This window comes from Pollachius pollachius (assembly GCF_949987615.1).
Source record: "Pollachius pollachius genome assembly, chromosome: 8".
In the NCBI taxonomy this organism is placed as follows: Eukaryota; Metazoa; Chordata; class Actinopteri; order Gadiformes; family Gadidae; genus Pollachius; species Pollachius pollachius.
Window position 1 is genome coordinate 5371692 of NC_136941.1, and position 26327 is coordinate 5398018.

General features: G+C 44.4%; 1 protein-coding gene across 1 annotated transcript; it reads right to left on the reverse strand.

Annotated features, from left to right (window-relative positions):
* Positions 1-7712: 7712 nt before the first annotated feature.
* LOC307079806 (glutathione synthetase-like) lies at positions 7713-24653 on the reverse strand (the record flags this gene model as incomplete). Its single annotated transcript, XM_079742312.1, has 12 exons — positions 7713-8290; positions 9751-9940; positions 10867-10948; positions 11442-11636; positions 12192-12258; positions 12966-13043; positions 13164-13244; positions 14562-14678; positions 15803-15942; positions 16704-16779; positions 23359-23504; positions 24528-24653. The coding sequence occupies 12 exons, from the start codon at positions 24651-24653 to the stop codon at positions 8146-8148; spliced, it is 1443 nt and encodes a 480-aa protein (XP_079598438.1). The 3' UTR covers positions 7713-8145.
* Positions 24654-26327: the final 1674 nt, after the last annotated feature.

Here is a 26327-nt window from a genome sequence, read left to right on the forward strand (position 1 = left end):
CCAAATAATCGTTTTACTTATCACCCATCACATTCATGCGGCAGGAATGGTGTTGTCGGGGAGGAGGTATTTCAATGCAAGCTTTCTGTTCTCTCCCTCTGTCTCTCTCGCCCCTGAGGCAACTGCAAGGCGGGGGGAGCGGTGGGGGGGAGAGTGAGGAGTGTGTGGCCTGGGGAAGGCGTCCAACACCGACCTGTCTTCGCTTGCACACATTGAAGCCATTGACGTAGTTCCCACATTTCTGCCAGGGAGTCAGTGTGAACACAGAGAGGAGGAGGAGGAGGAGGAGGAGGAGGAGCAGGTGGAGCAGAGGGTGCAGGAGTAAGAGGGGCTGGAGGAGAAGGAGGCGGAGATGCGGGAGGGGGTTGGTGGGGGAGGAGGTGCAGAAAGAGGAGGAGGAGGTCGAGCAGGAGGTGGAAGGATGGAGGGGGTGGTTGAAGTAGGAGGTGGAGATGGAAGTGAGGGGGGAGATGCAGGGGGAAGATATAAAAGGACGGAGGGGTTGCAGGTGGAGATGGGGATGGAGGAGGTGGGAGAGGAGATGTAGGAGGAGGCTGACAGCTGTGCACCCTGGAGGCGAGGTCCAGGTATGCGGCGGCTCCTCGGCTGTGTCCTCCCCCAATGGATGAATAATAAGAAGTCTCGTTGGCCCTGTGTGCTCCCTTCCTCGTGGTCCCTCTGAGCAGGCCTGGGCCCGGCCATGGGGTGATGGAGGGGGCGCCTGGAAGTGTATATCAGGGGAGTAGGGTGTGTGTGTGTGTGTGTGTGTGTGGAGGGGGAGGGTTCTGCTGGAGGTAGATGAAGTTCTGGGATCAAAGGAACATCAAAGTTTCCATTGTCTAACCAAAACCATTAGCATCACAAGAGCGGATTTTGTTTTGAACGGGCTCAGCGGTCGTGGTGTGAGATGGTTGACGGCTGAGCCAGCTCCGTGCTGAATGAAGTGAAATTGACTTTCATGTGATCGTCTGAGCGCGGCTGAAATACGAGTCCCTGGTTTTGTTTTCCTTCAGCAGATGTTATAAAGTACGCCGAGAGTTCATTTGATGTCAGCGGTAAAAAAAAAAGGTGATAAAACTTAAACGCGAGGGGGGTGGGGGGGGAAGGAGAGGAACGTGTATATTTAGTCACAGAAGAAGCACAGAGTCCGGTTGTAGGCTTGTAGAATTGTAAACCCTTCAGTCTTGGCGTGAGAAGTAGCCCTTGGCCGGCGACGATATCCGCTCGCTCTTGTTGCCTAATATCCCCACGTCACTCACAGCCTCTCTTCCCAGGAGTGGCTCCATGGTGGTGGGAGCGAGGGCCCGGCCAGAGCCCAGTGTTTGTCCCCGGGATGCCTCTCTGTTTCCAGGGCAGTCGGAGGAATACGTCTGGGCCGGAGGTGACCCTGACTTTGTCTTCAGCTCATTCCAAAGGCGCTGGGAGACTCAGTTGCAGAACCAAGGGACCCTGGGAAAGCAGAGGCCTGGGCCGATTGTAAATAGCTTCTCCCTTCTCTCCCCCCCCCCCCCCCCCCTCCCTCGCTCTCCCACACTTTCTCTCCCTCTCCAGTGCCATCCCGTCCCATTATGAAGCTTCCTTCCTCCCTTCCTCCCTGCAAGCCACACATTAGTGAATATAGAGCGAGCTCTTCCTTAGCAATAGCCTTTTATCGGCACATCCCATTACCTGCTCGCATGTAGAAATCCATATACGCTTTAAAGACTATTTAGTCACTTAGCAGATGCTTTGATCCAAAGCGTGAGAGGTATAGCTACACATTGTTAAGAAGCAGGTAGAAGGTAGGGCAGCTTGCTCAAGGAAGCCTGTGGGTAGGCTGAGGACAGAACCTGTTGGCTTGGAGTCACTCCTCCCTCGCCACTTCACCATCCTGCTGTCAGACCTGCTAGGAGTCAGTGTGTGTGTGTCCGTGTGTCCGTGTGTGTGTGTGTGTGTGTGTGTCCGTGTGTGTGTGTGTGGGAGGGAGTAAGCACCGTGAGAAGCACATCCAAAAGTCATCGCTGGGTGGAGGGAGGGGAGGCGTGGCCCATTCCTCCCAGCTGAATCACTTCCGACCTGGCTGCTCTGGGCCATCCCCCCCCCCCCCCCCCCCGGGATCCTGGAGGGCCAGAGAGGAGCCGTCAGGGCCCCCCAGACCCCCCTAGATACTCTAGAAATTCCCATTTGATTTTATTAATTCATTATTTTACAATCGACATCTGAACAAAAAATGTTTCTGAGGAAATAGACCCGTTCAAACTATTACATTTGCAGTTTGAACGGGTCAGCCGGAATGCTGCCGACTATGCAGTTTTGCAGAGTCGGAAAATACTTTGCAGCCCTGTAATAATTTCCCCTATAACTTCACAGAGTTTGAGTAATAGAAATTCAATGTGACTAATTTCAAATGACTCAATGGACTACGTTTCTGACAAGTTCTGCCCGCTGTGGGGGACACGAATCCAATAAACTAGCTAGCTAGCTTATTGGCGTGACTTGATTAACGTCACGATGGCAGCCGCCGCGAGTAACGAAACCGCTAGAGAGGAGGACATTGTTTCTGTTTTGTTACTCACGGATTTCTATGTTAACTTTTAATATAAAGTTTGATAATAAAAATAATAATAATAATAATAATGTTAATAACAGGAAGACCCACACCAGAGCTAAAATTGGTTCAGAAGACCAAAGCTTTTGAAAGGCATTTCAACTCCACCACACTAGAGCGATACCCTTGGATGACGATCAACCAAGGAGTGAAAGCTTTACTGTTTGTGTTTGATTTGTCTGCTGTCATGCGTTTTGCACCCCGGGCTGTTCTCTATATACAGTATATATATATATGTCTATACATTCTACCGAAGTGCATTCAAAGCTTGTGTGATGATGCGATTATTTATCAGGAGATAGCTGTGTTTAGTTTTAGTAATGACTCTCACGCTTTACTTGCTGTTTGCTCGTTGCATTGGCTGGACTAGCGTATTTATTTTAGTTTGAATTGTCATAGGTAACTTGAATTGTCATAGGTCACATTTGCAGTACTATAGAGAGGACACAGTAAGCTAAGCTGGTGGTTTGCTGTTTAAGTGACAGGGGAAGGAGGGTCAGAAGGCCAAGGTTTAAGAGTCATGGTTTGTAGTTCGTAGTCGGTACACATTTCAACAAAGTCTTAATGGGATTGTCAATTGGGAATGCATAGACTTGTCGGATACTGTTCACAGTGGAGGAAATTACAGAAGTAGACATTGAATGAATTTCTACATATGGGTCGGAAATATTTAACCTGACCTGTTCGTGCGACCGTGTGACGAAAGCAGAACAAATGTGTCGATTCAAGAGGAAGTGAACGCCATTTAACTTAAATGTACAGCCAAAAAGGTTAATCACTGGATTTCAGTGATTGTATAACTGTGTGTAACTGTGTTAGTATGGGTGCATTCGCGAGTGACTCAAGGTGCTTGCCGGCTTTACGAAATGCCAGTTTGTCTGTACGACTTCGAGGCTGACTTCAGGGTCAAAGGTCAGCCTGCACTCGGCCATCTTTGTCAGTGCAACCAACAAGCGGCACACATTGGACCCAGACACACACGCACACGCACACACACACACGTGCGCGCGCCACATCAGACACGCACATCTGACATTCGGAGGGAATGCGGTGAACGCTGGAGGTTGAGCAAGGAGGAATTCTTCTGGTATTTGTTTGGTAGGACGGATGTCGGTGCCTCAACACGTCGGCACGCACACCAATGAACACGCCTATTCGCTGCGCACGCATATAAACACAGGAAAAAACAAACCCACAGAAAGATCAAAAACAGAGATTGAGTAAAATGTAAAGCTATTTGCATTATAACATGATGACTTGTGACGTGTGCGCGTGTGTGTGTCTTTTGACAGAATTTCCGTGAGATGGACATTTCAGAACCACTGAACATTAGAGCACACTGTCCCTCTCCTTCTCCACAGCACAGTAGTTAAACATTGCATTCGTAGCGTAACAACATCGAGCAAATCCCATTTCACAACAACGGCATTAGAGCTCGGCCAAGACCGTGCCAGCAGGCGGCCATACTATTTAATTACAGTGTGTGTGTGTGTGTGTGTGTGTGTGTGTGTGTGTGTGTGTGTGTGTGTGTGTGTGTGTGTGTGTGTGTGTGTGTGTGTGTGTGTGTGTGTGTAATGACATTAAAATGTTCCACCACCTCTCTGTGTTTCACGAGCCTCCTCTCGGCGACTCCCCGGCTCACAAGTAGAACAAATATTTGTCATAACCTTTCCGCCCACACTCATTCCCCTCAGACTCCGCCTCTTCCCCCTCCCTCCGCTAGATTTCCCGTAAAGAGAGGCTGCGCTCTCACTTCCTCATTCCAGCCAGCCGATAAAACTCTACGATGGGGTAACACTTTGAGCTTCTGCTTACCAATGTTGAGCTTTTCTGTCTTTGATCCTTGATACGCGTGTGGCTTTGTGTGTGTGTGTGTGTGTGTGTGCGCGCGCACACAATCGTGCATTTGTGGTCGGCTCAACTGTGGTCTATGAATGCATGTTGTTTCTAAGTAATTTTGTGTGCATGCGTTATCTGTGCGTACGTGTGTGTGCATTTGTGCTTGTGTGTGTTGTGCATGCAACTGCGGTCTGTGTGGATGTGTTGTCTATGTATTTGTGTGTGTGTCTTATGTGTGTGTGCGCGTCTTGTGTGTGTGTGTACATTACATTACTATTATTTAGCATCACTTTTGTCCAAAGCAACTTAGAATAACTGCATTCAACAACGAAGATAAAACCTGCAAAGTGCAAGAATCATTTTAGAAAATATCATTCCTAAAATAAGCAAAGCAATTGAGTTTAAGTGTTACAATACAGAAGGCAGAGATGGAGAATATTTTACTTTTTATGATCTATTTTATGTACTTATACACATCTACTTATCACATAAAGGGGATAAGTAGACCTTTACCCTATACCACCACGAGTTCAAACGTTATATGATAATGCCTTTATGACTCTTTACACCGCTTGTTAAGGTATGAAGTTTGCATCTCGAGTTCTTGGAACAAGTAACCACATGCAGCAGCAAAGGCCAGGTCACCAAACAACATGGTATCACAAAAAAAATGGTATCACTGTCGAAAAATAAATGAGTCAGACCCTAACCAAACCTAACCCTATGTCTGAAAAATTTAACGCGTGGAAGCCATTGGAAAATATTTGCAAGCTACTGGGGTTCTCCACATATTGTATTGATTAGGAGGAAGCCAGTCATGCCAACCACATCTGTGTGGTTTCCGAGAGTAGGTACACCGTTGTTTCTTTCCCCCCTCCACTCAAATCTTCCCTGATGACTCAACACCATGTCATAGCACATGTTCCAGACCACACATCAACCCCAGCCTTCACAGCGGGGGGGTATGTTCTGCGGTGGTGGTGGTGGTGGTGGTGGTGGAGGGGGTTGACTCCACACCAAATGAGTCAGGGTGTTAAGCCCAATACCTATCAAATGACTTAAGCACTACCTGCATGGTATGTTTTAAAACAATGGTATACACTTTACAATCAAGTGAAAGTTGCTTTGGATAAAAGCATCTACCGAATGCCTAAATGGTAAAAAAAAAAAAAAAAGAGTTGGTCATGCTAGTCTTACAACAGGTGCTACGTTGAAAAGCACACTATTGGCCTAGCAGTAGATGCTATAGGCTATAATATGATTCTAGCAGGCAAAGGTCATGCTAGGCTAACAATGAGTGTTACAGTAAAAACCACAGTTACAGTCGGAATGGGCATCAACCTGGGCATTATGGGACGCAGTTATTATTAAAGTCGAACACAGGATTTTTCCATGAAGGGAAGTTAACATCCAGTCTTCGTGCACCGCCTGATACCACAAACACACCCACAGTGAGGAATGTTTGTGTGTGTTTGTTCCTTTGTCATTTAAACACCCTATCAAAGAATACCATACATACAGTGATGAATACATTAGTCCCCAAAACCTAATTTGAGTCGCAATCTCAGGCCAAACCAGAACCAGGTAGATGGCTCTGAATTCAATTAGATCTCAGAGTACATTAGCATGTTAATAATTGAGCTCTGCTACTGCATACGTCTGATAATAGATTAGCATGCTAGGGCATAAACATGCTAGGACATCACCATTCCAGCATATAGCATGCCAATAGATCAGCATTCTAGACCCCCCCCCCATATCTGTTTTCTCCAGGCAGAGGTCACTTCACTCCAAGGTCACAATGATGAAAATGAGCTTAAGGTGGAAGAGTGTTGGGGAGCATTTGTCAACGGAAATCCAGTTATAGTGATGAAGATCAATGGGCGAAACATGTTATACGTGTGTGTGTGGTGCGGGGTGGGTAGATTGGGGGGACCTTGGGCCGGCTGGGGGCTGTTGGGGGGGGTGGGTTGTGTGTGTAAAAACAAGCAGCTGCACTTCCTGCTCAGCAGCGGATGTACTTCCTCTCTCGACATCCTCACGCACACACCCGCACACACACACACACACACAACTTCAAAAACAATAATATGAGGTAGAGTAATGCGCTTGCGCGTTTGGAGTTGTTTACAACTACACACACAAAAACACAGCCTTGAGATGTGTGTGTGTGTGTGTGCTCGGAATACTTTTCATTAAATGCTTCCTTTCCAAGAGGCCAGGAGGATCAGCGTCTCCATGACCCACTATACACACACACACACATAACAAACACACACACACACACACAGACAAACACAGACACAGAGCAGGACAGCTGTGTTACAGGCTTATTAGATTAAGTGTTTGTTTGGTCTAGCAGGTGAGATGATAGACTACCAGCAGAGCGCCAGTGAGTGCTAAAGTTACCCAATCCAAAACCAAAGACAACAAAGTCGGATTCCTGCGAACTATTACCGAGGGCGGTTACTCAAACGGTGGCTCAATATTGTGTAACTTTTATGAAAACAAGACGTAACAAACAATACACTGCCCTACAGCAAGAGGTCAGCTGGATATTTCTCTAAACTGTAGCATGTGGCTTAGCTCTGGTGTGACAATTGTAATAATTTCTGAATTAAATGAATAGGTTAGATGTACGTTTATTATCTAATAGGTTATATGCTAATGAATAGTAAGGATCAATGATTTTTTCGTTCGATAACCAGATGACAGCTAGAAACGGTCGCAACTTCTGTGGAAAGAGCAGATGAGTGATTGAAGAGAAGAGACGCAAGGTTTTATTAGGACGTGGCAGGGTTGGATGGAGAATCTGGGAATCAAGCCAAACCGAGCGCCCCCCACCCCCGAGACATTCCAGAAAACAATAACAATTGCAAAGCATTTTTCTGTGGAAGTCCGTTGCAGCTTGTTCCTACGGGAACTGACTCCCATATGATAGTCAATGTCTGCGGCAGTGTGCCAAGCTGTGACCGCCCGCATAGAGACGCGGACGAGCGGCCAAGGGCGTCAGAAAGCTCTCAGAAACAGCATAATATTAATACATAAAACCCCTTCAGAAACTATTTATACGATGTTAAATGAGGAATAAAAAGATTGGCCGATACATCTCTCTTGACATGTTTATTGAGGTTGTTCGGAAATTCCACAATATGTAAATAAATACATAATGGGTATCACATTGTAGGCCTATACATGATTCACATTACTCATTATACATATAAAAAATAATTTGTAATTTGTACATAAAATAAAAATGCAATTTCTGTTCACCCCTTCCCCTTGTGTTAAGCATATACAAATACAAGAATTACAATATGCCATTAAGCCATCTCCCATCTCTTCAATTGAGTGAGTTGCCTGAGAGAAAAGACGGCACCTCTTACCAAAGTGTATAAATACCTTTGACTTTATTACCACCTAGTGGCCAGTCAGAGAACTAGCTAATTGAGAGTAAAGAAGCAGTTTCTAATATTTGGTGCAATTATTGGTTCCATATTTGGTACAAAACCGATGCTCACCAAGATTCGTCCGCTGCTCATAATTTCCTCTGCCCACTGCTCTTCAAACGCCGAGTTAAAAACCCTTATTAACCAATCAGTGGTTGGCTGAGCTGGTATAGTCTTTCACACCTTAGCCAAACACCCTCCCCGGCTTTGGGGATTGTACAACCGCCTGCAACTTGTTCAAAAGGGCCGGCCGTAGCAAAAGGTTGAACCCTACAGCGGCAGGTGGTTTCCTCCACACAGGATGACGTTGTCAAAAACGGCCAGACCCTGGTTCACCCCACCCTGAGAGTGCTCCGCAGGCTTGGTCCGCATCACGTGACCCGCCACCACGTTCAGAACCATCTCCCCCTCCGCCCTGTGAGGAGGAGAGACACACAGGCTGTGTTCGAAACCATCCCCTATTCACTCACTCGCTGTTCCCTACATAGTGTTCATGATATAGTGCACTATATAGGGAACGGACAAACGAGAATTCGGACGCTACGCTGAACATTTCTAAACGTTGGTTGCGTCGGTGAATGCGCCGGGTGTTTGTGTGACGCAGACAGCTGCGCCCACATCATGTAAACAAACCGGGCACCCACGAGGAAAGCTGGGGGTTGTATTGATGTTGAATGTTACATTTCCTTGATCAAGGTTTTTTTAATTAATTTTGAACGTTGCATTTTTTTATGTTAAATCCCAAATAAATTGTTGACATTTCTAAACGAAAGCCGGAGACTCCATCATTAAATGTATGCTTTCTCGCGGTTATTCAGCTACTTCTCCTCTGGAAAAACACGACCGCATTGCATTATGGTATACGGGAGTAACATGTAGGGTGCATCATATGTACACTTAAATTTGGGGTATTTTAAGTGCACTATATAGTGCATGAAATTAACCAATGAGAATTTGAACACCACTACAAAATGGCGAGCACCCTAGAAAGTGCACTATATCCGTGATAGGGATCGATTTCAAACACAGCTACGGAGACACCTGTGGTCAGAGCCAAGTCATGGGCTCCATCCGATGACCACCCTCGCATACGGCGTAGTGGGCGAGAGGAGTATGTCCGAAATCACGCTTACACACAAGTTATTAAAAAGGCGCCCCGATTGCGTACTATTCCCGGCAAAATTCTTAGTGCGCACTACTGTCTCCCAGGGGACCCACAATGCATTTTGGCAACAGGACGACAGTCGTAAGAGAAACATTAGTTGAGCACGTATCCGATGATTCATCATCAACAACATATATCACTCGATTTTAAGATCAATATAACTTGGTGGCTTTGTAGCCTGTCGCCATCAAATAAAGGACTTCGGTGTGTCCCAATTAATGCACTTTTCTTTAGAACGCCAGACAGTACACAGGTTCAGAGGCAGCCAAGAGTTAGACTTATAATCGATGTTACCACACGAAGGACACGGCCCCTGGGGGTCAAACACAGAGAGAGCGAGAGAACAACCAGACCAACACAACTTGTACACGGGGTTCACATTGCAGAGGACTCCCTCTACTGGTCAAAAGCCAGCTGTTGCACGCATGGCGTGTGATTGGCTGATACAGTTGCCAGGTAACTCCTCGTTAAGTTATGCCTGTGGTGTGGCAGGTCCGTCTTTTTCAACGTTTTGCGTCACAGTCGGCACCTAGCTGCCCCATTCGAGATAGATATAGGTATATACAAAAAAATGACCTGCCACGCCACAGGCCCCTCTGCCACACCCCGGGCCCCTCTGGCACCAGTGTTGCCAGATTGGGCCAGATTTCCCGGCCAAATTGCCCGGGAAAATCTGGCCCAATCTGGCAACACCGTCTGCGACGCCTCACCTGATGTAGGCTCCAAACACGCCCAGCTCGCCGACCACGTCGCAGGGCTCTGGCGGCGTGTCCCTCCTCAGCAGGACGTTGCGCTCCACCCGGGGGCGGATGCGCTCCATCAGGATGTAGGAGGATCGGCCGAGGCCCGCCCCCACCTCCTCCAGCACCCGCACAAGGTCGGCGTCGAAGAAGTTGTGTCCTGGGAATGGATTGGCCGCGCAGAGGTCGGCGATACAAAAACACACGCACTCGGTCGGCGACCATTTTGCCCGTGGACGATGCGATCAATCAAGGAGCAAAAGCTTTACTGTTGGGATTGTTTGATATGTCTGCCGTCATGAGTTTCGCACCCCTTGCCATTGTCTCATACACTTACATAAACACACTCTGCATTTTGCACAAGAGATAGACGTTTTTTGTTTTGGGGACTCACTCTTGCAGTGCTGTTTGCTCGTTGCATTGCTAAGGCTGGGCTGGAGTATTGATGTTTCAGAGCTGGAAATGTCCCAGGTAACTTTTGCAGTAGGCCAGGCTGGTAGTTTGCTTTTTTTTGCGACAGGGAAGGGGGCCAAGGTTTAAGAGTCACGTTGCGCTACTGCAACACACACACACACACACACACACACACACACACACACACACACACACACACACACACACACACACACACACACACACACACACACACACACACACACACACACACACACACACACACACGAAGAGACCTCCTGCAAGGGCACCATGGAGGCTGCTTGGTACACTGGTCAGTGTAACAAGGTCCATTGCTAAACGCCAACTAGGTGGCCGCCACACTCCACCTCGGTGACTCTTAAAGGGCTCCTCCAAACACAGGGACGCATGGTGGTGGCGGTGTTGAAAGCCGGCTTATTGTACGGTTAGCAGAGGATGATGATACGTGTCCTGGTGCTCCGTGATGCCATGCAGCAGATCTCTCCTTGAGCGTGTGCAGTGACGGCTGGTTCCACCTGGTGCACACTGATTGCTCAATGTGCAACAGGTGTGCAGCCTCCCCCAGCCCCAGAGTCCAATCTGCGTGACCCGGGCCAGGTGAGGCTGCTTGAACCAGCCATCACCCACACACACTGCTAGGTTTCGCCTTACCTCCTCCTTCTCTCTGAGGCTTCAGTACGTATCTGTCGGGCGAGTCCATCGCCATGGCAGCCGCGCGGTCCCCCTCCGGACACTAGAGGGGCGTTCAAGGACAGTCCGGTTTTAATGCCGCTTCCGTGCCCAAAAGGTGTTTGTACACCAAGTCAGACGTTTACAGGCATGCGTCGTTCAAACCAAGTCTGATACAAATGACCCACAGGACACACTTTCCCACATGCCATAACACTTACGCGGGTGAACAGCACTCACGGTCACATGGTAGTCCATAGGCCTATCCCATTGCTCGTTTGTTTTAAGGGATCCATTGAGTCATCTCAGTACAGGTTTGGGTTCAGTCATTCCAATTTCAATGTCACAATCTCCGTTAATAGCTAATGCTATGACGACATGCTTGATTAAAAACTTGCATGGATAGACTGTGTGTAAAATGTGTGTAAAAAGGATTACAAATAAATAGAAAAGCCTCCAAATGTTTCGATCTTGGCCTCAACATAACATATCACAGAGCGGACCGGCAATCGAGCAGAAGACCCAGAGCGGGCTGGAGGCCCCCCCCACCCCCTCACCTGGTCCAGGGTGTAGGAGCCAACAAAGGTGGCCCTGATCTGCTGCACCACCTGGGGCTGCTCGGGGAAGAAGCGCTCCAGGACCCCCGGCCGGGCCAGCACCTGCTGGACCTTCTTCGTCCCGGCCAGGTGGGTGGCGATGTCGGGACACTTGATGGCCCGGGAGCGCTCCATCAGCAGGCGGGTCGCCCAGCTCTGACGGGGACAAGACCCACGGTTAGGCTTTGGGCACGTGGGTCTCAGGGTTGTGGCAGCCCTGCCACCCAAACTGCACGTGCACATGTTGGTGCACGTGAATGAATGACCGCTGAATCCTGGACCGTTGGCATCAATGGTCCAACTTTTGGTGGAAACCAAGGTGATGTTTTTTCAGTGCAAGTGTATGAAGCAATACGCTTATATTTAATAATCTTATATGTAATATATTGTTTTATATTTTACTATATTTTATATTTGTACTGTTCCCCTCTAAGCCCTAGTGTTATTATTTGGTGACAAGTAAGAATAATGACGTTTTAAATACCCAAATAAGACAACAAACCGGATGGTAAAAAAAATAATCAATGGCATAGCTAATATGAAATGTCAAAAAGCGAAGGATGCAAATAAGTGTTACAATTAAATACTCTCAGTTCAACAGCCTCAATTTATGTCACCGCTCAAAAAGACAAACACGCACACACATGATGAGAGTGTGGAGAGATTATAAATATATACACACTTTTGCTGCATTTTAACTGAATCTTTTACCTCTTCTGTGTAGTGGCCAGGCACATAACCATCTCTGAAAAACACCACCGCCACCTCCAGCCCATCTCTGCAAGGAGAAAGAAAGAGTTAAAAGGAAATATGATTCAATATATAAACACCCAACACACACACACAGCCCAGTGAACTGCTCCTCTTCCCTGGGTCACGTCAGCCACCTGTGTCGATTACTAATTCCCTTCACCTGAGTTCCTTATTATTTCAGTTCCCTGGTTGTGCCCGGGGCTGGTGTCTTGTTCCTGTACTCTTACTTGTGCGCCTGAAAGGAACTTTCACAGCAGCTGTTTTGACATGCCTTAGCAGGGGTAATTTATCCAATTTAATTTATCAAATGAATTACAGTGACAATAAAAAACATATTAATTATAGTCCCCATATACTATAATATATTAGGCCCACCTAAATGGAAGAAGGCCATGATAAATATTATTAATGCGCCTGTGTTGACCATGTCAAAATGGCCGGTGTGTAAAGGGACTTTTGTTTGCTTTCACACTATTATTTCTGCCACTGTAACACCTGCACCTATCAGGTGTTATTAGTAAACTGCTATCTTGAATTACTATACGAGTATAATAAATAATAAACATTTTAAGAATACGTTCATTGTTCTTCAACTTCAGTTCACGGGTCATCTCCAATTTAGTTATGGTCCTTGAGTCATAACATTATGGACCGTCATCATTAATGTGTTATCTGGCTTTACGGCTATATTAAACAAAAAAGGAAGGATTCCGAGATAAAAGCCCCACTCACACAAACAGTCTGTCGTCGCTGCTCAACCAACCCGTTTTGTGCACAAACTCAAAGTTGTTTCGGATGCTTGAGATTCCCCTGTGAAGCAATAGAAACGGTTACTTATGGATTGAAGACCTCTATCGTCGTCTGTCTCCACACCTCCCATTTAAAAAAGAAAAGAGAACATTGTAAACGATGCAATCGTTTTAAGCCTACCTTTCCCGAAGCTCGTTTATAAGTTTGAAGTGACTGAAGAAGATCATCTCTGCATCATCCACCAGAAACAGGATGGCTGCCCTTGAAAGAACACAGCGTGAGGTTGTCCACTTAGGGCTGCTGTAATCTAGACACTCAGTGAATAAAAACATTCTCTCTGTCTCGTCTGTCTGTCTGTCTGTCTGTCGCAGGTATGCCATGTCCAAAGGCGTAGATTACACCGGGGACGCTGGGGACGGGTCCCCATCAGATTGCATCAAGATTCATTTTGTACCCACCACTTGTAAAAAAATATATATATATATTATTATGGATTATTACACGGGTCTTCTAAATGCAGTGGAACACTCCGTTCACTTGCATGGGCTCTTCACAACTTCCGGCGGTGAATTATATTTGATAATTCACCGGTGCTAAGTATAACTGACCGCTGTCAAGGAAAACAAAGGACTTTTTGCCTATAATGATGTCTTTGGTATCACTCCTCAAGTAGTCCGGTAACTTTTCAACCCCAGCGTCTTCGGTTGCTAAGCAACGACAACTACTTCTCAGCTGATCAACCCTACGAATGATAACAAATACATTGGAAAAAGACACACTGTGTGAAGTTATTTTTTCGATTTGGCAAGTAGCCATTACTAATAATACCAATACTCTTTGGCTGGGATGATGAGGCATCAGACAATCAAGTCATTTTAGCCTGAATACATAGGTAAAAAGCACCAGAGCAGGTTGCTAGTACCACGGACAGTATGAGAACGATAACCTGTTGAACTAAATGGATGTGGTAGGCTACACCACGGGATGCATCTGCAGACCACTGCCACATAAATAAAGGTAAGACGCAATATTTATTGCTTAAGATTTGCTGGTGCTGTGGCAAGGTCTTTGGTGTTTTTTGCAATCAAGTGGTCCGCTGTTTTAACTTGAAATTGATAGTCGGTGGAGTCTCTTTTGTAGTGCTGTGTGTAGCCACACGTTTTGGCCCTTCTGAACTTAAACACGCAGTTAATTTCCTTTCCTAGCTCCTCTTGTTTATGTTGTTAGCTTAGCCATATCATGTCACGTTGTCAACATTGGATACATGGAGCAGAACATAGTGGGTCATATGTCCGATGCTTTTTGGAAACGTTTTCTTCATAAAACGTGCCAGACAGATTTTGTATACATTTTATTCCTTTGTAATTAGCTACATGGGTATGCCGTCTTTCAGAACCTTTCATTACCGGCACTAAAGAGAGAAAAAATAGTGCATCCTCATTGTACCCAGCACTTCTAAAAATGCACTTTCAAATGCGTCTCTGTCCCCAGCACATTTTAAACCATGTCTCACTGTCACAGAATGAGGCCATGTCTCACTGTCACATGACTCTCGCAGCCAGGGGGCGACCCACTCACTGTGGCCGGGCGTAGAGCTCCCAGGCCCTCTGGAGGGCACTGGCGAGCTGCACCGTGGAGTTACTGTCTGGAACGGATGACCTCAGCCCCTCCAGACCCGCCAGTCTCAACACGTGCCTGAGGAACGCCAAGCACACGTCGTTACACAGCGTTGTGCAGTGCCTAGGGTGTTTCACCACCCCCGCCGGAGGGTAGGGCTGCTAGATTATTTTGGTCGATATTGAAATCACTATTATTCAAACGATTATTTTTCAGTTGAAAACTGTATGCATTTATTCAGCATTTCTCCCAAAAAAAAGACTTTGTAAAGGACAACTTTGAAATGTTCCCTTAAAAGTTTAAAATACACTAAATGTTCAAATAGAAAATGTTCTAATCTAAAATAATATATATGTGAAAAAATATGTAACCAGCTGTTCTTCCATAAAACATTTAATGAATAAAATAATTATACTTGAAAAAATTTAAATTGTTTAAATTCCATAATATTAGAAAAAAATTCAGATTTCCAGAGGTCCACAGTGTAAACATTCAGTTTCAATACGTTTGAGAATCCGTTTTGCATCAATGTGGAAGGCAGAAAAAAACACAGCAATCCTTCATCCTTGAGACCTCACGTAACCACAACAGTTCAGGTGACCTTGGCTTATCAGGCGGTTATTTAAAGCGTGCGTAAAACAGAGCTCACGGTGTACTTAAGCATGTAAAGTCAAATCAAATAATTTGTTCAGTACATTTACAAAGAAAACCAGGGTTGCCCGAAGTGCTAAACACCTTGGGGGAAATATAACGGCATAAACAGCGGGAAAAAAACACAATTAACCTAGAGAACGACTGGAAGGCAGAGCATGAAGCCAAAAAGGGTATCGAGTGAAACACCAGGGGGAGAAAGAATAGCTTTTCAGGGTGGGACTTAAAAGTGTTTTTTGTTAGGGGGCGTCCTACAACTTTTTGGCCTCTTTTTAGACCGTCACTTTGATTAAAACGTCATTTTCAATAAAAAGTGTACTCAACAAGCAGTAAAGAGTGGTGTTCGAGGAGCACCGAGGGCTCATCGGGTAGAGCGCGTGCCATATCGCCTCAGTCCTGAACGCAGCGACCAAGGTTTGAATCCTGCCCGTGGTCATTTGATGAATGTCCTCCCCTCTATCTCCCATACCTTCCTCTCTATCTCACTCTATAACAAAGCATAAAAAGGAAAAAAGAAAAACGCCCAAAAATAAAAGAGCGGTGTGATTGACCTGTGCAGGGGTGCGATCGTGTCACTGGTCCCGAAGGCTCCGGCAGCGAAGGTGTTGATCTCCACGAGCTTCAGCAGGCCTCCCTGGTCCTCGCTCTGGTCCAGCATGTAGTCAGACCTGTTGATGCCCAGGACGATGGGCTGGGAGAGGGCATACCATACTCAGCCACAGGCCCCTACCGGGTTATGAGGAGGGATGTGTGGTCGCTGTTCCTCCTCATTAACCAGCAGAGCCTGTTTGGAGACTTTAGCTAAACTACTGATGGATAGAAAGATGGATGAATGGACGGATGGGCCGACAGACAGACAGACAGACAGACAGACAGACAGACAGACAGATAGATAGATTTGTATCGTCCGCGATGTGTAAACTTGTCTTAGGCATCACACGTGTTAAATAACGATTATCATTAAAAACGACCTCATTTTCAAAAACGACCTCATTATCATTAAAAAAAGGTATAAAGCGGCAATAACCATTTATAATTTTGTAGCAGTAAAAGGTACAATGTTATAAATGTTTTTTGTCAGCTCCGGCTGCTTATGCTAGGACTACCACTAACATTTACATTTATATTTAGGGCATTAGGCAGAAGCTTTTACCCAAAGCGACTTACAATGGTTCAAACACACATTCCTACACCGACGGTGGAGTCGATCATGCAAGGCGACAGCCAGCTCATCGGGAGCAGTTAGGGTTAAGTGTCTTGCTCGGGCACATTTTCACACTCGACCGGGAATTGAACTAGCACCAACCCATCCAGCCCCATCGCATTTCCTTTAGCTACTCTGCTTACGCTTATGCTCTGATTGTCCTCGGGCTCGGATGCAGGTCAATTTGTATGAAGGACCTTAACATGTGAACGCCAGGAGATCTTTATTTTGAGGGGACTGTACATTACCGAGGCTCTGCCCTCGGCCAGCATCTGCTTGTGGATGTTGAACAGTCGATCGGTGAAGTCGTCCGCCAGGACCGTGCTGTAAGGAGAGCGGGGAAAACACCTTTTAGACCATAAGTCCATATCAATGGGAAAAGAAAGAACTCTGTCGCCCATTCCTCAGAAAGTTTGATTCATTCACTTCCTGTTCGATTTCTGAACTGCTTAATAAATAAATAAATAAAAGTTAGAAAAAAATGAACGGATATATTTGAATTACAGGAACTTTTACTGCGATCTCTGATGGCTGATGTACATTGTGTGGATTTTTTTCAGTTTTTCACATAACAAGGGAAAGTATTGTTAGCGCTGAATGGAACAGGAAAGGAAGTTATGGGTGTGATTAAAAAAAAGGCATCTATGACCTGGAACGCATGTCATGAGAATCAAGTAATGGCTGGTGTTATAGAGGGCTGAGGAACATGTTTTCTTTTTTATCACTTAGATCTTTATTGACAGTTTTTCACAGTAACATGACAACATTATATCAACATCAAAAAATGGAATGGCTATAGAAATGAAAATAAAAATACAAATACAATAAAATAAAACAAGAAAGAAAAACAAAAAACAAGAAAACAAGAAAAACCTGCCTGGGATGTACCTTCATATTCTCATACCCTGAGTTTGTAATTATGTACTACTGTTCCAATCCAATGTCTTCATTTTGAGTCCTGTAAAGTGCCCATTTTTCCCATTTACAGTCGAATTGTGTTTCTTGAAGTCTCAGTTTGTGTGTCAGTTTCTCCATTACAGCTATCTCTTCAACAATAGTAAACCAATGAGTCTTCGTTGGTGGTGTTTCTTTACACCAATGTCTGGTGATAGCTTTCTTGCTCGCTACCAGCAGTATTTTGATCAAATATATATCACTCGCAATAATATTCTCTTCCTGAAATTTACATAGATAGAGCACCAAACTACTTTTGGGGACCTCATATCCTAGTATTTGCTTTAATACTTTACAAACCATCTCCCAAAATACAGTTATTTTCTGACAATTCCAAAAAACATGTGCATGGTCCACATTATAAGACCCACATTCCCGCCAACATTTCTGACTCTTGTTAAGCTGCTTACTTTTCACTTTCGGTGTTATAAAGAAACGAATGAGATTCTTCCATGAGAATTTCCTCCAAGTTCGTGAACTGGTGGACGAGTGATGTGCCCTCCACATGTCATGCCAATCTTCATCTGAAATTTGTACATTGAGTTCTTTTTCCCATTTCGTCTTAATATATTTAGTTGAATGTTTGTCGTTAGTATTCAAACCTCTATACATTGCCGAAATTATTCTTATGTTACTTTCCTGATATGCTTTTATTATGATTTGGATGACACCGTTCACCTCCTTGGGAGAATCTGACTCGATTTCCCATTTGAAATAGTCCCTCATTTGAAGGTATCTATAGAATTCATGAGCTCCCAATTCATATTTTCTTCTTATACTTTCAAAACTCTCCAGCCTCCCGTCTTTTACCAAAACACACCAAGTTGTTATTCCCTTTGTAACCCAGTGCTTGAATCCTGGATCATACATTGCAGGTTTGAAATTTCTATCATGTGCTACCCATTTTAATATATTAATGTCATTCTGAATCTTATATTTTTTCAAAATTTTAAACCATAGACCTAGCATGTGTACTGTTGTTGGGTCCATTTTATTTTTGAGTTCTTTGTATAGTTTGTTATCTCCAATGAAATGTTGAATTGGGATTTGGTTTACTTCTCTTTCTATGTCTTTCCATTTTGCTCTAAATTCTGACCTACACCAACAGTACACAGGTCTCAATTGAGCAGCATAATAGTATTCCTTTAATTTTGGAAGACCCATACCTCCTCTCTCTTTCCTTAGCTGAAGAGTTTTGTATCTGACTCTAGGTCTTTTGCCCCCCCAGACAAATCTGGAAATCATTCTGTCCCAATTAGCAAATTGAACCCTGGGGACCTCTATTGGTAAAGATTGGAATAGATAGAGAAATCTGGGCAATATATTAAGCTTAACTATCTCAATTCTTGAGTTTAGATCAAGTGGGAGGGTAGACCATCTTGCTATTTCTTTTTTTATTTCTTGATCTAAATTGTTATAATTTGCTTAATATAGGTCGGTGGAGTTCTTAGTGATCGTAACGCCCAAATATTGAATTGACTTTAGGTTCCACTTAAGGTCATATATTTCCATGATCTCTTTTGGTGGGGTATAATTAAACGATAAAATCTGTGTTTTGGAAACATTAATTTTATATCCTGACAGATGGCCATACGTGTGTAGTAGCTTCATCAAATTAGGGAGCGACGTGTTGGGTTGTTCGAGGAAAGCTATTAAATCATCCGCAAAAAGTCCCAATTTATGTTCTACACCCTTAATCGTGACCCCTTTAAGTTCTTTATTTTGTCGGATTGCTTGAGCTAAGGGCTCAATAAAAATCGCAAACAGGGTCGGTGACATACAGCATCCTTGTCTGGTCGATCTCTGCAGATATATTTTCTTGGACAAACTTCCATTAATTTTAATTCTAGCAGAGGGTTTTTGATAAAGTGTTTTAATCAATTGTACTGATTTAGCATTAAATCCGAATCGTTCCAACACCTGATAGAGGAATTTCCAATTCAGTCGAATGCCTTCTCTGCGTCAATGCTAACCAGTACAGTGCTTTGTTTCTCTCTTCTTGCATTGCCAATTATTTGTGGAGTTCGGCGTATACTATCTTGGGTTTGGCGGCCCGATATGAATCCCGTTTGATCTTCGTCAATTAATTCTGTAATGAAGGTATTTATTCTTTTCGAGATAATTGACGTATATAATTTATAATCTATATTCAGTATTGAGATCAGTCTATAATTTTCGCATCTATCCTTATCTTTGCCTGGTTTTGGAATGACTGATATAATTGCTTCTGCCCATGTTGGTGGTGTTTTGTTTTCTTTTAGAGTCCAATTAAAGGAAGTCTGGAGAGCTGGTAGCAGTTCCTCCTTAAAAATCTTGTACCACTCTGCAGGATAACCATCGCTCCCTGGAGATTTATTGTTTTTCAATGATTTTATAGCATAAATAATCTCTTCCCTTGTAATGTCTGCTGTTAATCTTTCATTTTGGTATGTGCCAATCGACGGTAAATCCAATTTGTTTAAAAAGGTTCTAATTTCTTCCTCGTTCGCAGCAGCCGGTTGTGTATATAATCTTTCATAGAACCCCCTAAATACTCTTTCTATATTTTCCGGCTCGTCTATCGTCTCATTGGTGCATGGATCCTTAATTGTATGTATGCTATTAACTGCTTGTTCTTTTCGTATACGTTTTGCTAGGAGTTTAGTTGCTCTTGGGCCAATTTCATAATAATTTTGTTTCATAAATATGTTCTTTTTTCCATATTCGTCCATTAATATATCATTTATCTTAGTTTTGGTATCCCTAATTTTTTTTACATATATTCGGGTTGTTTGTCTTTTGATATTGCTGTTCCAGTTCTCTTAACCTTAAAGAGTGGTTCTGGAACGCCTCTGCTTTAAGTTTCTTTATTTTAGAGGTTTTAGCTATTACTTCCCCTCGAACAACCGCCTTCAGGGCATCCCAAACAATGTGTGGGTCAACTTCTCCATTACTATTGTCTTCCATATATTGCCCAATTTCTTTCTTTAATTCCTCCACTAAACTTTTATTATTCAGCATTCCCACATTAAGTCTCCAGATTGTTTGTCTTTTCCTGGCATTAAGATGTAATTTTAGAAACAGGGTATTATGATCTGATATATCTGCCCCCCCAATGATACACTCGGTTACTCTGTATCCGTCAACTTTATTTATAAAAAAATAATCAATTCTTGAGTGCACATTGTGCGTTGCCGAATAATGTGTGAAATCCCTTTCAAGAGGATTGAGGTTCCTCCATATGTCCATCATTCCCATCTCTTCCAAGGATATCTTTACAAATTTTGATTTCTGTTTTTTGCTCCCTTTCAAACTTGTTGTATCCAGACATTGGTTCATGGTTATGTTGAAATCCCCCCCACAAATTAAAACTCCTTCTGATTCCGTCGCTATGACATTGAATAGTGTTTTAAAGAATTGCTTATTGCTTTCTGGAGGAGCATATACATTTATCAACGTTACAGTCTCCGTGTCTAGTTTGCCCTTCACTATTACATATCTTCCCTCTTTATCCTTAATTACCTTCTCAGAAACAAATGTAGTTGAATTTGGAATTAATATTATAACTCCTCTTTTACGACTTTGTTTATATGTACTGTAGTATGAATTTTTATAGCCTAATTTCTTAAATTTCTCGTGTTCTGCTTGGCACAGGTGGGTCTCCTGTAAAAAAATAACATGTTGTTTTTCTTTTTTCAATTTTGTCAAGACCAGTCCTCTTTTCTTAGGTGAATTTAGACCATTTACATTTAAAGACATTATCTTTAATTCATGACTTACCATATTGCTTCAGTAATGTGTGTACATATTTTCCCAAGCAGCTAAAACTTACGTGAACGTGAACATAAACAGAAATAAGAACAATATGAACATTATCGAACTTCCAAATGGGGGTCATTCCTCTCCTCTCCCCCAAGTCCCTGTTGGTGGGTGGATGAGAAATCCTCGCCTGTGAGGGCTCATCCCTAGACCCGGAGCCATATCCGTAGAACGGCAATACCCCCAGCCTAGAACTGTCCAACATTGATGGCTCTCCCTCGCCCTGTCGGCGTTTTCATACGTTAATGAACTCAATTAAATGAAGCCGTGCGTGTTACCTTGCAGCGCTGCTATCTTCCACTCTGTCTGGGGCACTAATTGTCGGCTCTCCGCTGGAAACCTTGCAACTTCTCCTTCGCTCGTTGTGCCGCCGCATCCGTCATCGCTCCCGGGCGTCCTGCTCGTTTCCATCCCCGTTCACCTCCGTTCCACTCCTCTGCAGGCTCCGCGTCATCACCCGGCACGTCCACAGGTATTCCCCTGGCTGTCAGGTCCTCCGCTGCCTCCCGCGCGCTGTCGTAGGTCCGCACACCATTGTTCCAATGGATTCTTATTTTCGAGAATGGGGTTTGGAAACGGATGGCTCTTTCTTTCAGGATCTTCTTGATATTTAGATATGTTTTTCGTTTTTGCACACTCTCAGTGGGGTAGTCGTGGTCAAAATGTATTCTTTTGTCGCCCAACTGTAGCCCCTTCTTCTCCCAGACTTTCTGTAGGACCATCTCCTTGGTTTCAAACTGTTTTCGTATGAGAGCTCTGTGTGCTCGCTGAATTTGCAGATTGGTTCCGTCGGGTAACTTCAGCTCCTTTTTTAGCAACTTGCCAAGGTATTCGGCGACAGAGGCTCCTTCTGTGTCCTCGGGCAGGCCAAAAATCCTCACATTGTTCCTCCGTGATCTCGCTTCTAGGTCTGTCAGTTTGTCCTGCATCTGACGTGTCTGCTTCATCACCTTAGCGAGCATGTCGCTCGCCCCTGCGTTACATTCTTCCAGCTCTGCTATGCGGGCCTGTGCTTCGGTTATGTCCGTTTTTTGCTCCTGTAATTCCTCATTGTTTTCCGTGAGCTTGTGGTCAATATCCTGTCTGAGATAGGCGATTTCTTGCTTTATTTCATTTTTAATTTCACTTTTAAGCTCGTCCTTGAATGTTTTCAGTTCGTTGTGGAATTGTTGCTTGAGCTCTCTTATATCCTTACCGATGCTAGCAAGTCCTTCTCTCAGTGTTTTAGCTTGGTCCATTTTCCCCGTTGCGTCACCCTCGTGTTCCATTTGGTTTTGTTCAATCTCTTCCAACGCACTGTTTTCCTGAGTTTTGTTCGAGTTTTTGGTATTTCTACGGCCTCGGCGTCCACCCATAACCTGCTTTATTACATTTGTATGTCGAGTTGTTGAGTTTCAGTGGGTTTATTTGACCGACCTGGGCGAGCTCAAAACTAAGCGTCTTACCCGTCCGCCATCTTACCGGAACCCCAAGGAACATGTTTTCTAAATGTAATCAAAACCATTTTTTAAGTTTCAGTCGTCACTGTTAAATTGTAAATGTGCGCGCGCGCGCGCGTGTGTGTGTGTGTGTGTGTGTGTGTGTGTGTGTGTGTGTGTGTGTGTGTGTGTGTGTGTGTGTGTGTGTGTGTGTGTGTGTGTGTGTGTGTGTGTGTGTGTGTTTGTTTGTGTGTGTGTGTGTGAATTTTTTAACAGAACAACTTGGCATACAACTGTTGAGTCATTCATGAGGCACTTTAACATAGCATGTTATGAATAAGCAGGCAGTGCTGAGCCACCTGCTGAGCAGGCCTGCAGGTAGACCGGGGTCATGTACAAAAAATACTGTCCGGCCCGGTGAATGTGATGTCATCAAAGAAGTACTACAGCTCCCAATGTTACTGTGCACATATAACAAAGGCTTTGCATGTTGATCATGTTAAATGTGTAAGTTGGATTCTGCATCTTCGGATGCATAATCTTGTATAATAAATAGTCAATTTGTTGGCTATATATATACACCTGCCCTTTGCTGCGTTATCCTGTTCCAGCCCTAGCTAGATAGCGTGACGGGAGCGTACGTCACCTAGCTAGATAGCTAGGGCTAGGTAATAGCTGTACACTTTAAACGTTTCTCAGGTTTCCTCGTAGGTAAGGCTGGCAGGACACCCACCTGGACAGAGCTTCCTCCAGGAAGGCGGCGTCCTGGCTGATCTTGTCCACCAGCAGGTTGTAGTGAGGCTGGACCGCCAAGGCCTGCTCGAACACCGCCCCGCGGACCGGCGTCGGGAAGAGCGTGACGGGAGCGTACGTCGCCAACTGGGGAGAATAACGATCACAGAGTCCGCCCTCAACACTGTGTGTCAACCCCCATGCCCAAAGGAGCCAAACGGGGTTTCGCACCAGCAGCCTTTCCCCCATGGGGGCCAGAACGTTCAGTCACGCTTACACTTCAGCACGTTGGGTAAGACTTGAGCATCATATTCTAAAAAGATGCCGTAGTAAACAGAAAGTAAAAATCATCACAGAGGTACCTGTGGACATGTTGAATAAGAATAATATGGTTGAGTTTGCTGATAATAATTGGGTTAGATTTTTGGTATGGATTTCTTTTTATTTGATGCCTATTATGAACTCAAGGGGATATTCTTATGACTTGATATGATCTAATTATAAAACAATAAAACATGCAATATAATATTAAGAAAATGATCACAGAGATACCTGGGAAATGTTGAACAGGAATAGGGTGTTTTTTTATCGGCCTAAATCTAATTTAATGGGATATTGTTTGTATTTTTGCATTTAATAATTAAAAAATGCTGCAGTGGAACAATTGTAAAATAGTTACGGCGATAGCCTATGGTGGGTCATGGTGATAATATTGAGCCCCACTTACTAAAAGGACTCCCTTCACATCCATGATTGAAACATTGACACACAAGTCAATCCAAAACATTGTATTTTAGCACACAGTAGGCCCCCGCAGCATATGGTAGGGTTCACCGAAACATCCCATTTCTAGAGCGCCGATCTCACGTCTTGCTATCTAAAACTATTCAGGGTCACACAGTTGTTTGGGCTATACGGTGGACAGAGAGACGGCCAGACAGGCAGACAGACAGGCAGACACAAGGCTCTATGGATAAGTCAAGTCAAATAAGAATCGAAATGCTTCGACTTATGACACACAAATTAAAGATATAGATAAACGATATATGTAGGCTCAATTGTGTTAATATTATATAGTATTTTGCAAACATTTCGAAAAGTCGGAAAAGTGCCAAGAGAGATTGATATAAGCTTGGGACAGACCGACAGACAGAAAGACACTGAACCTACCTCAGGCGATTCCCTCATGGGGTACGGCAGCCCATTTAGCAGACAAAACACTTTTGCTTCTTTGGCTAAAACCTGCAATTTCTCTGGATTGTCCATCAACTCGCACAGAGTTCGGTACGCTTTCATCTCTGCCCAACAGTTTACCGTCCAATTTACAAAAGACAACTGGTATGACGGGAACTCCAAGTTCACTCAACACACTGACTGATTCAGTGCGAAACTCAGGCGTGATGAGCATCTCTGGTGTGCATCATTATAGGCTGGCATAGGAGAGTGTCAGGAGAAAACGACTTGTTGCGTTATGTGGTGCTCCGATAATATCCACGGTTCTGCCGTGGAGTTATTGGGTGGTCTCAGAAGAGCTGGACGGACTGAGTCCCACCGAGTTGCAGTCCTCTGTCTCTGCTTGAAGCTCAGTCTAAGTGAAGTCTAAATGATTAAAGACGAAGACAAACATAAGTGGCCCGACCTTAGAAATAGTGTTAGGATTTCTTATAAACCCCATTGTAGTCCCGCCCCTGCATCCGGAATACGGAGCACGGCTCGCATTTGATAACCACGTGCACCCAGATGGAGTGTGCGCGTGTCTGCGAGCGACGCAAACACACGCACGTGCGCACATGCACACATACACACACACACACACACACACACACACACACACACACACACTCAAAGAGTTATGGCTTGATTCACAACTAAAATAAACCATTCCGGGGAGACTAATATGGTATTGCAAACGCGTTTATATTTACTCACCATCTCATCAATGTTTGATGAGAGGCTGACAGGTTATCGAGTATTTGATGGCGTGTGTGTGTGTGTGTGTGTGTGTGTGTGTGTGTGTGTGTGTGTGTGTGTGTGTGTGTGTCTGTGTGTGTGTCTGTGTGTGAACCACTTTGTGTGGTTCAAGTTAAAACTAAAAGATTACACATTCAAAATTAACTCAAAATTAGGCATCTCCTTTCAATCAAAATCATTCTTTCTCGACTGGTATTTTGGCAAACGGAGGGACGATGTTTGATCCCTTTCGAGAGAATAAGGATAATATGCACAATAGGGATTCTTGTGCGGGGATTTATGCGGGGAATTCACGCCAGTCCCTTATCTGCGCCCAGCTGGGTTCTGCTTATGACATTCACATCGCGTGCTCCCTCATGGCTCTGACTGGTCCTCGCGCTGCGAGGGTTCAGAGGGGGAAGGGAGTTGTGCTCGGCTCGCGCACGCATCGCCAGATGTCACACACGGCGGACACAAAGTAACTCGTCTAAACTCGATCAAGCATGCACTCATCTCAGAGAGCCTCTCATCCGCGGAACTTAAATATAGTTGTAGGCCTATTACGTTTTCAATTTTATTTTTAGCTCAAAAAAAATTACCGAGGTCCGGACCTGTGACTAGTAACTCTTTTATTTTTTTGCTTTGTAGAATCCCAAATGATCAAATAATGAACTTTGTTTTCTTTTTTACATGTTTGCAGTCAACGACTGAATTCGTTTAAGTGATTGTCTAAAAAACTGTAAAGGCTCTTTCGCCCGTCTTTAAAGATTTTTCCAGAGCCCCTCCAAAATGTTGCAGTTTAGGCTTTCAGTGGGTCTCAACTGTCAATCCCCCCCTCAAACGAGGCCTTACAAAGATTGTGTTATAATGAAGGTTCATTTTACACATCATTTCTATTGGATAAAGTCACAAAGCTAGGGTCATTTCAAGGTCATATTCAAGAGCTTATTTGGGGGGAGATCAGAGAGAGAGAGCAAGTGAGGGAAGGAAAGAGTGAAGTTTAGGAAAGGAGGTGAGGAG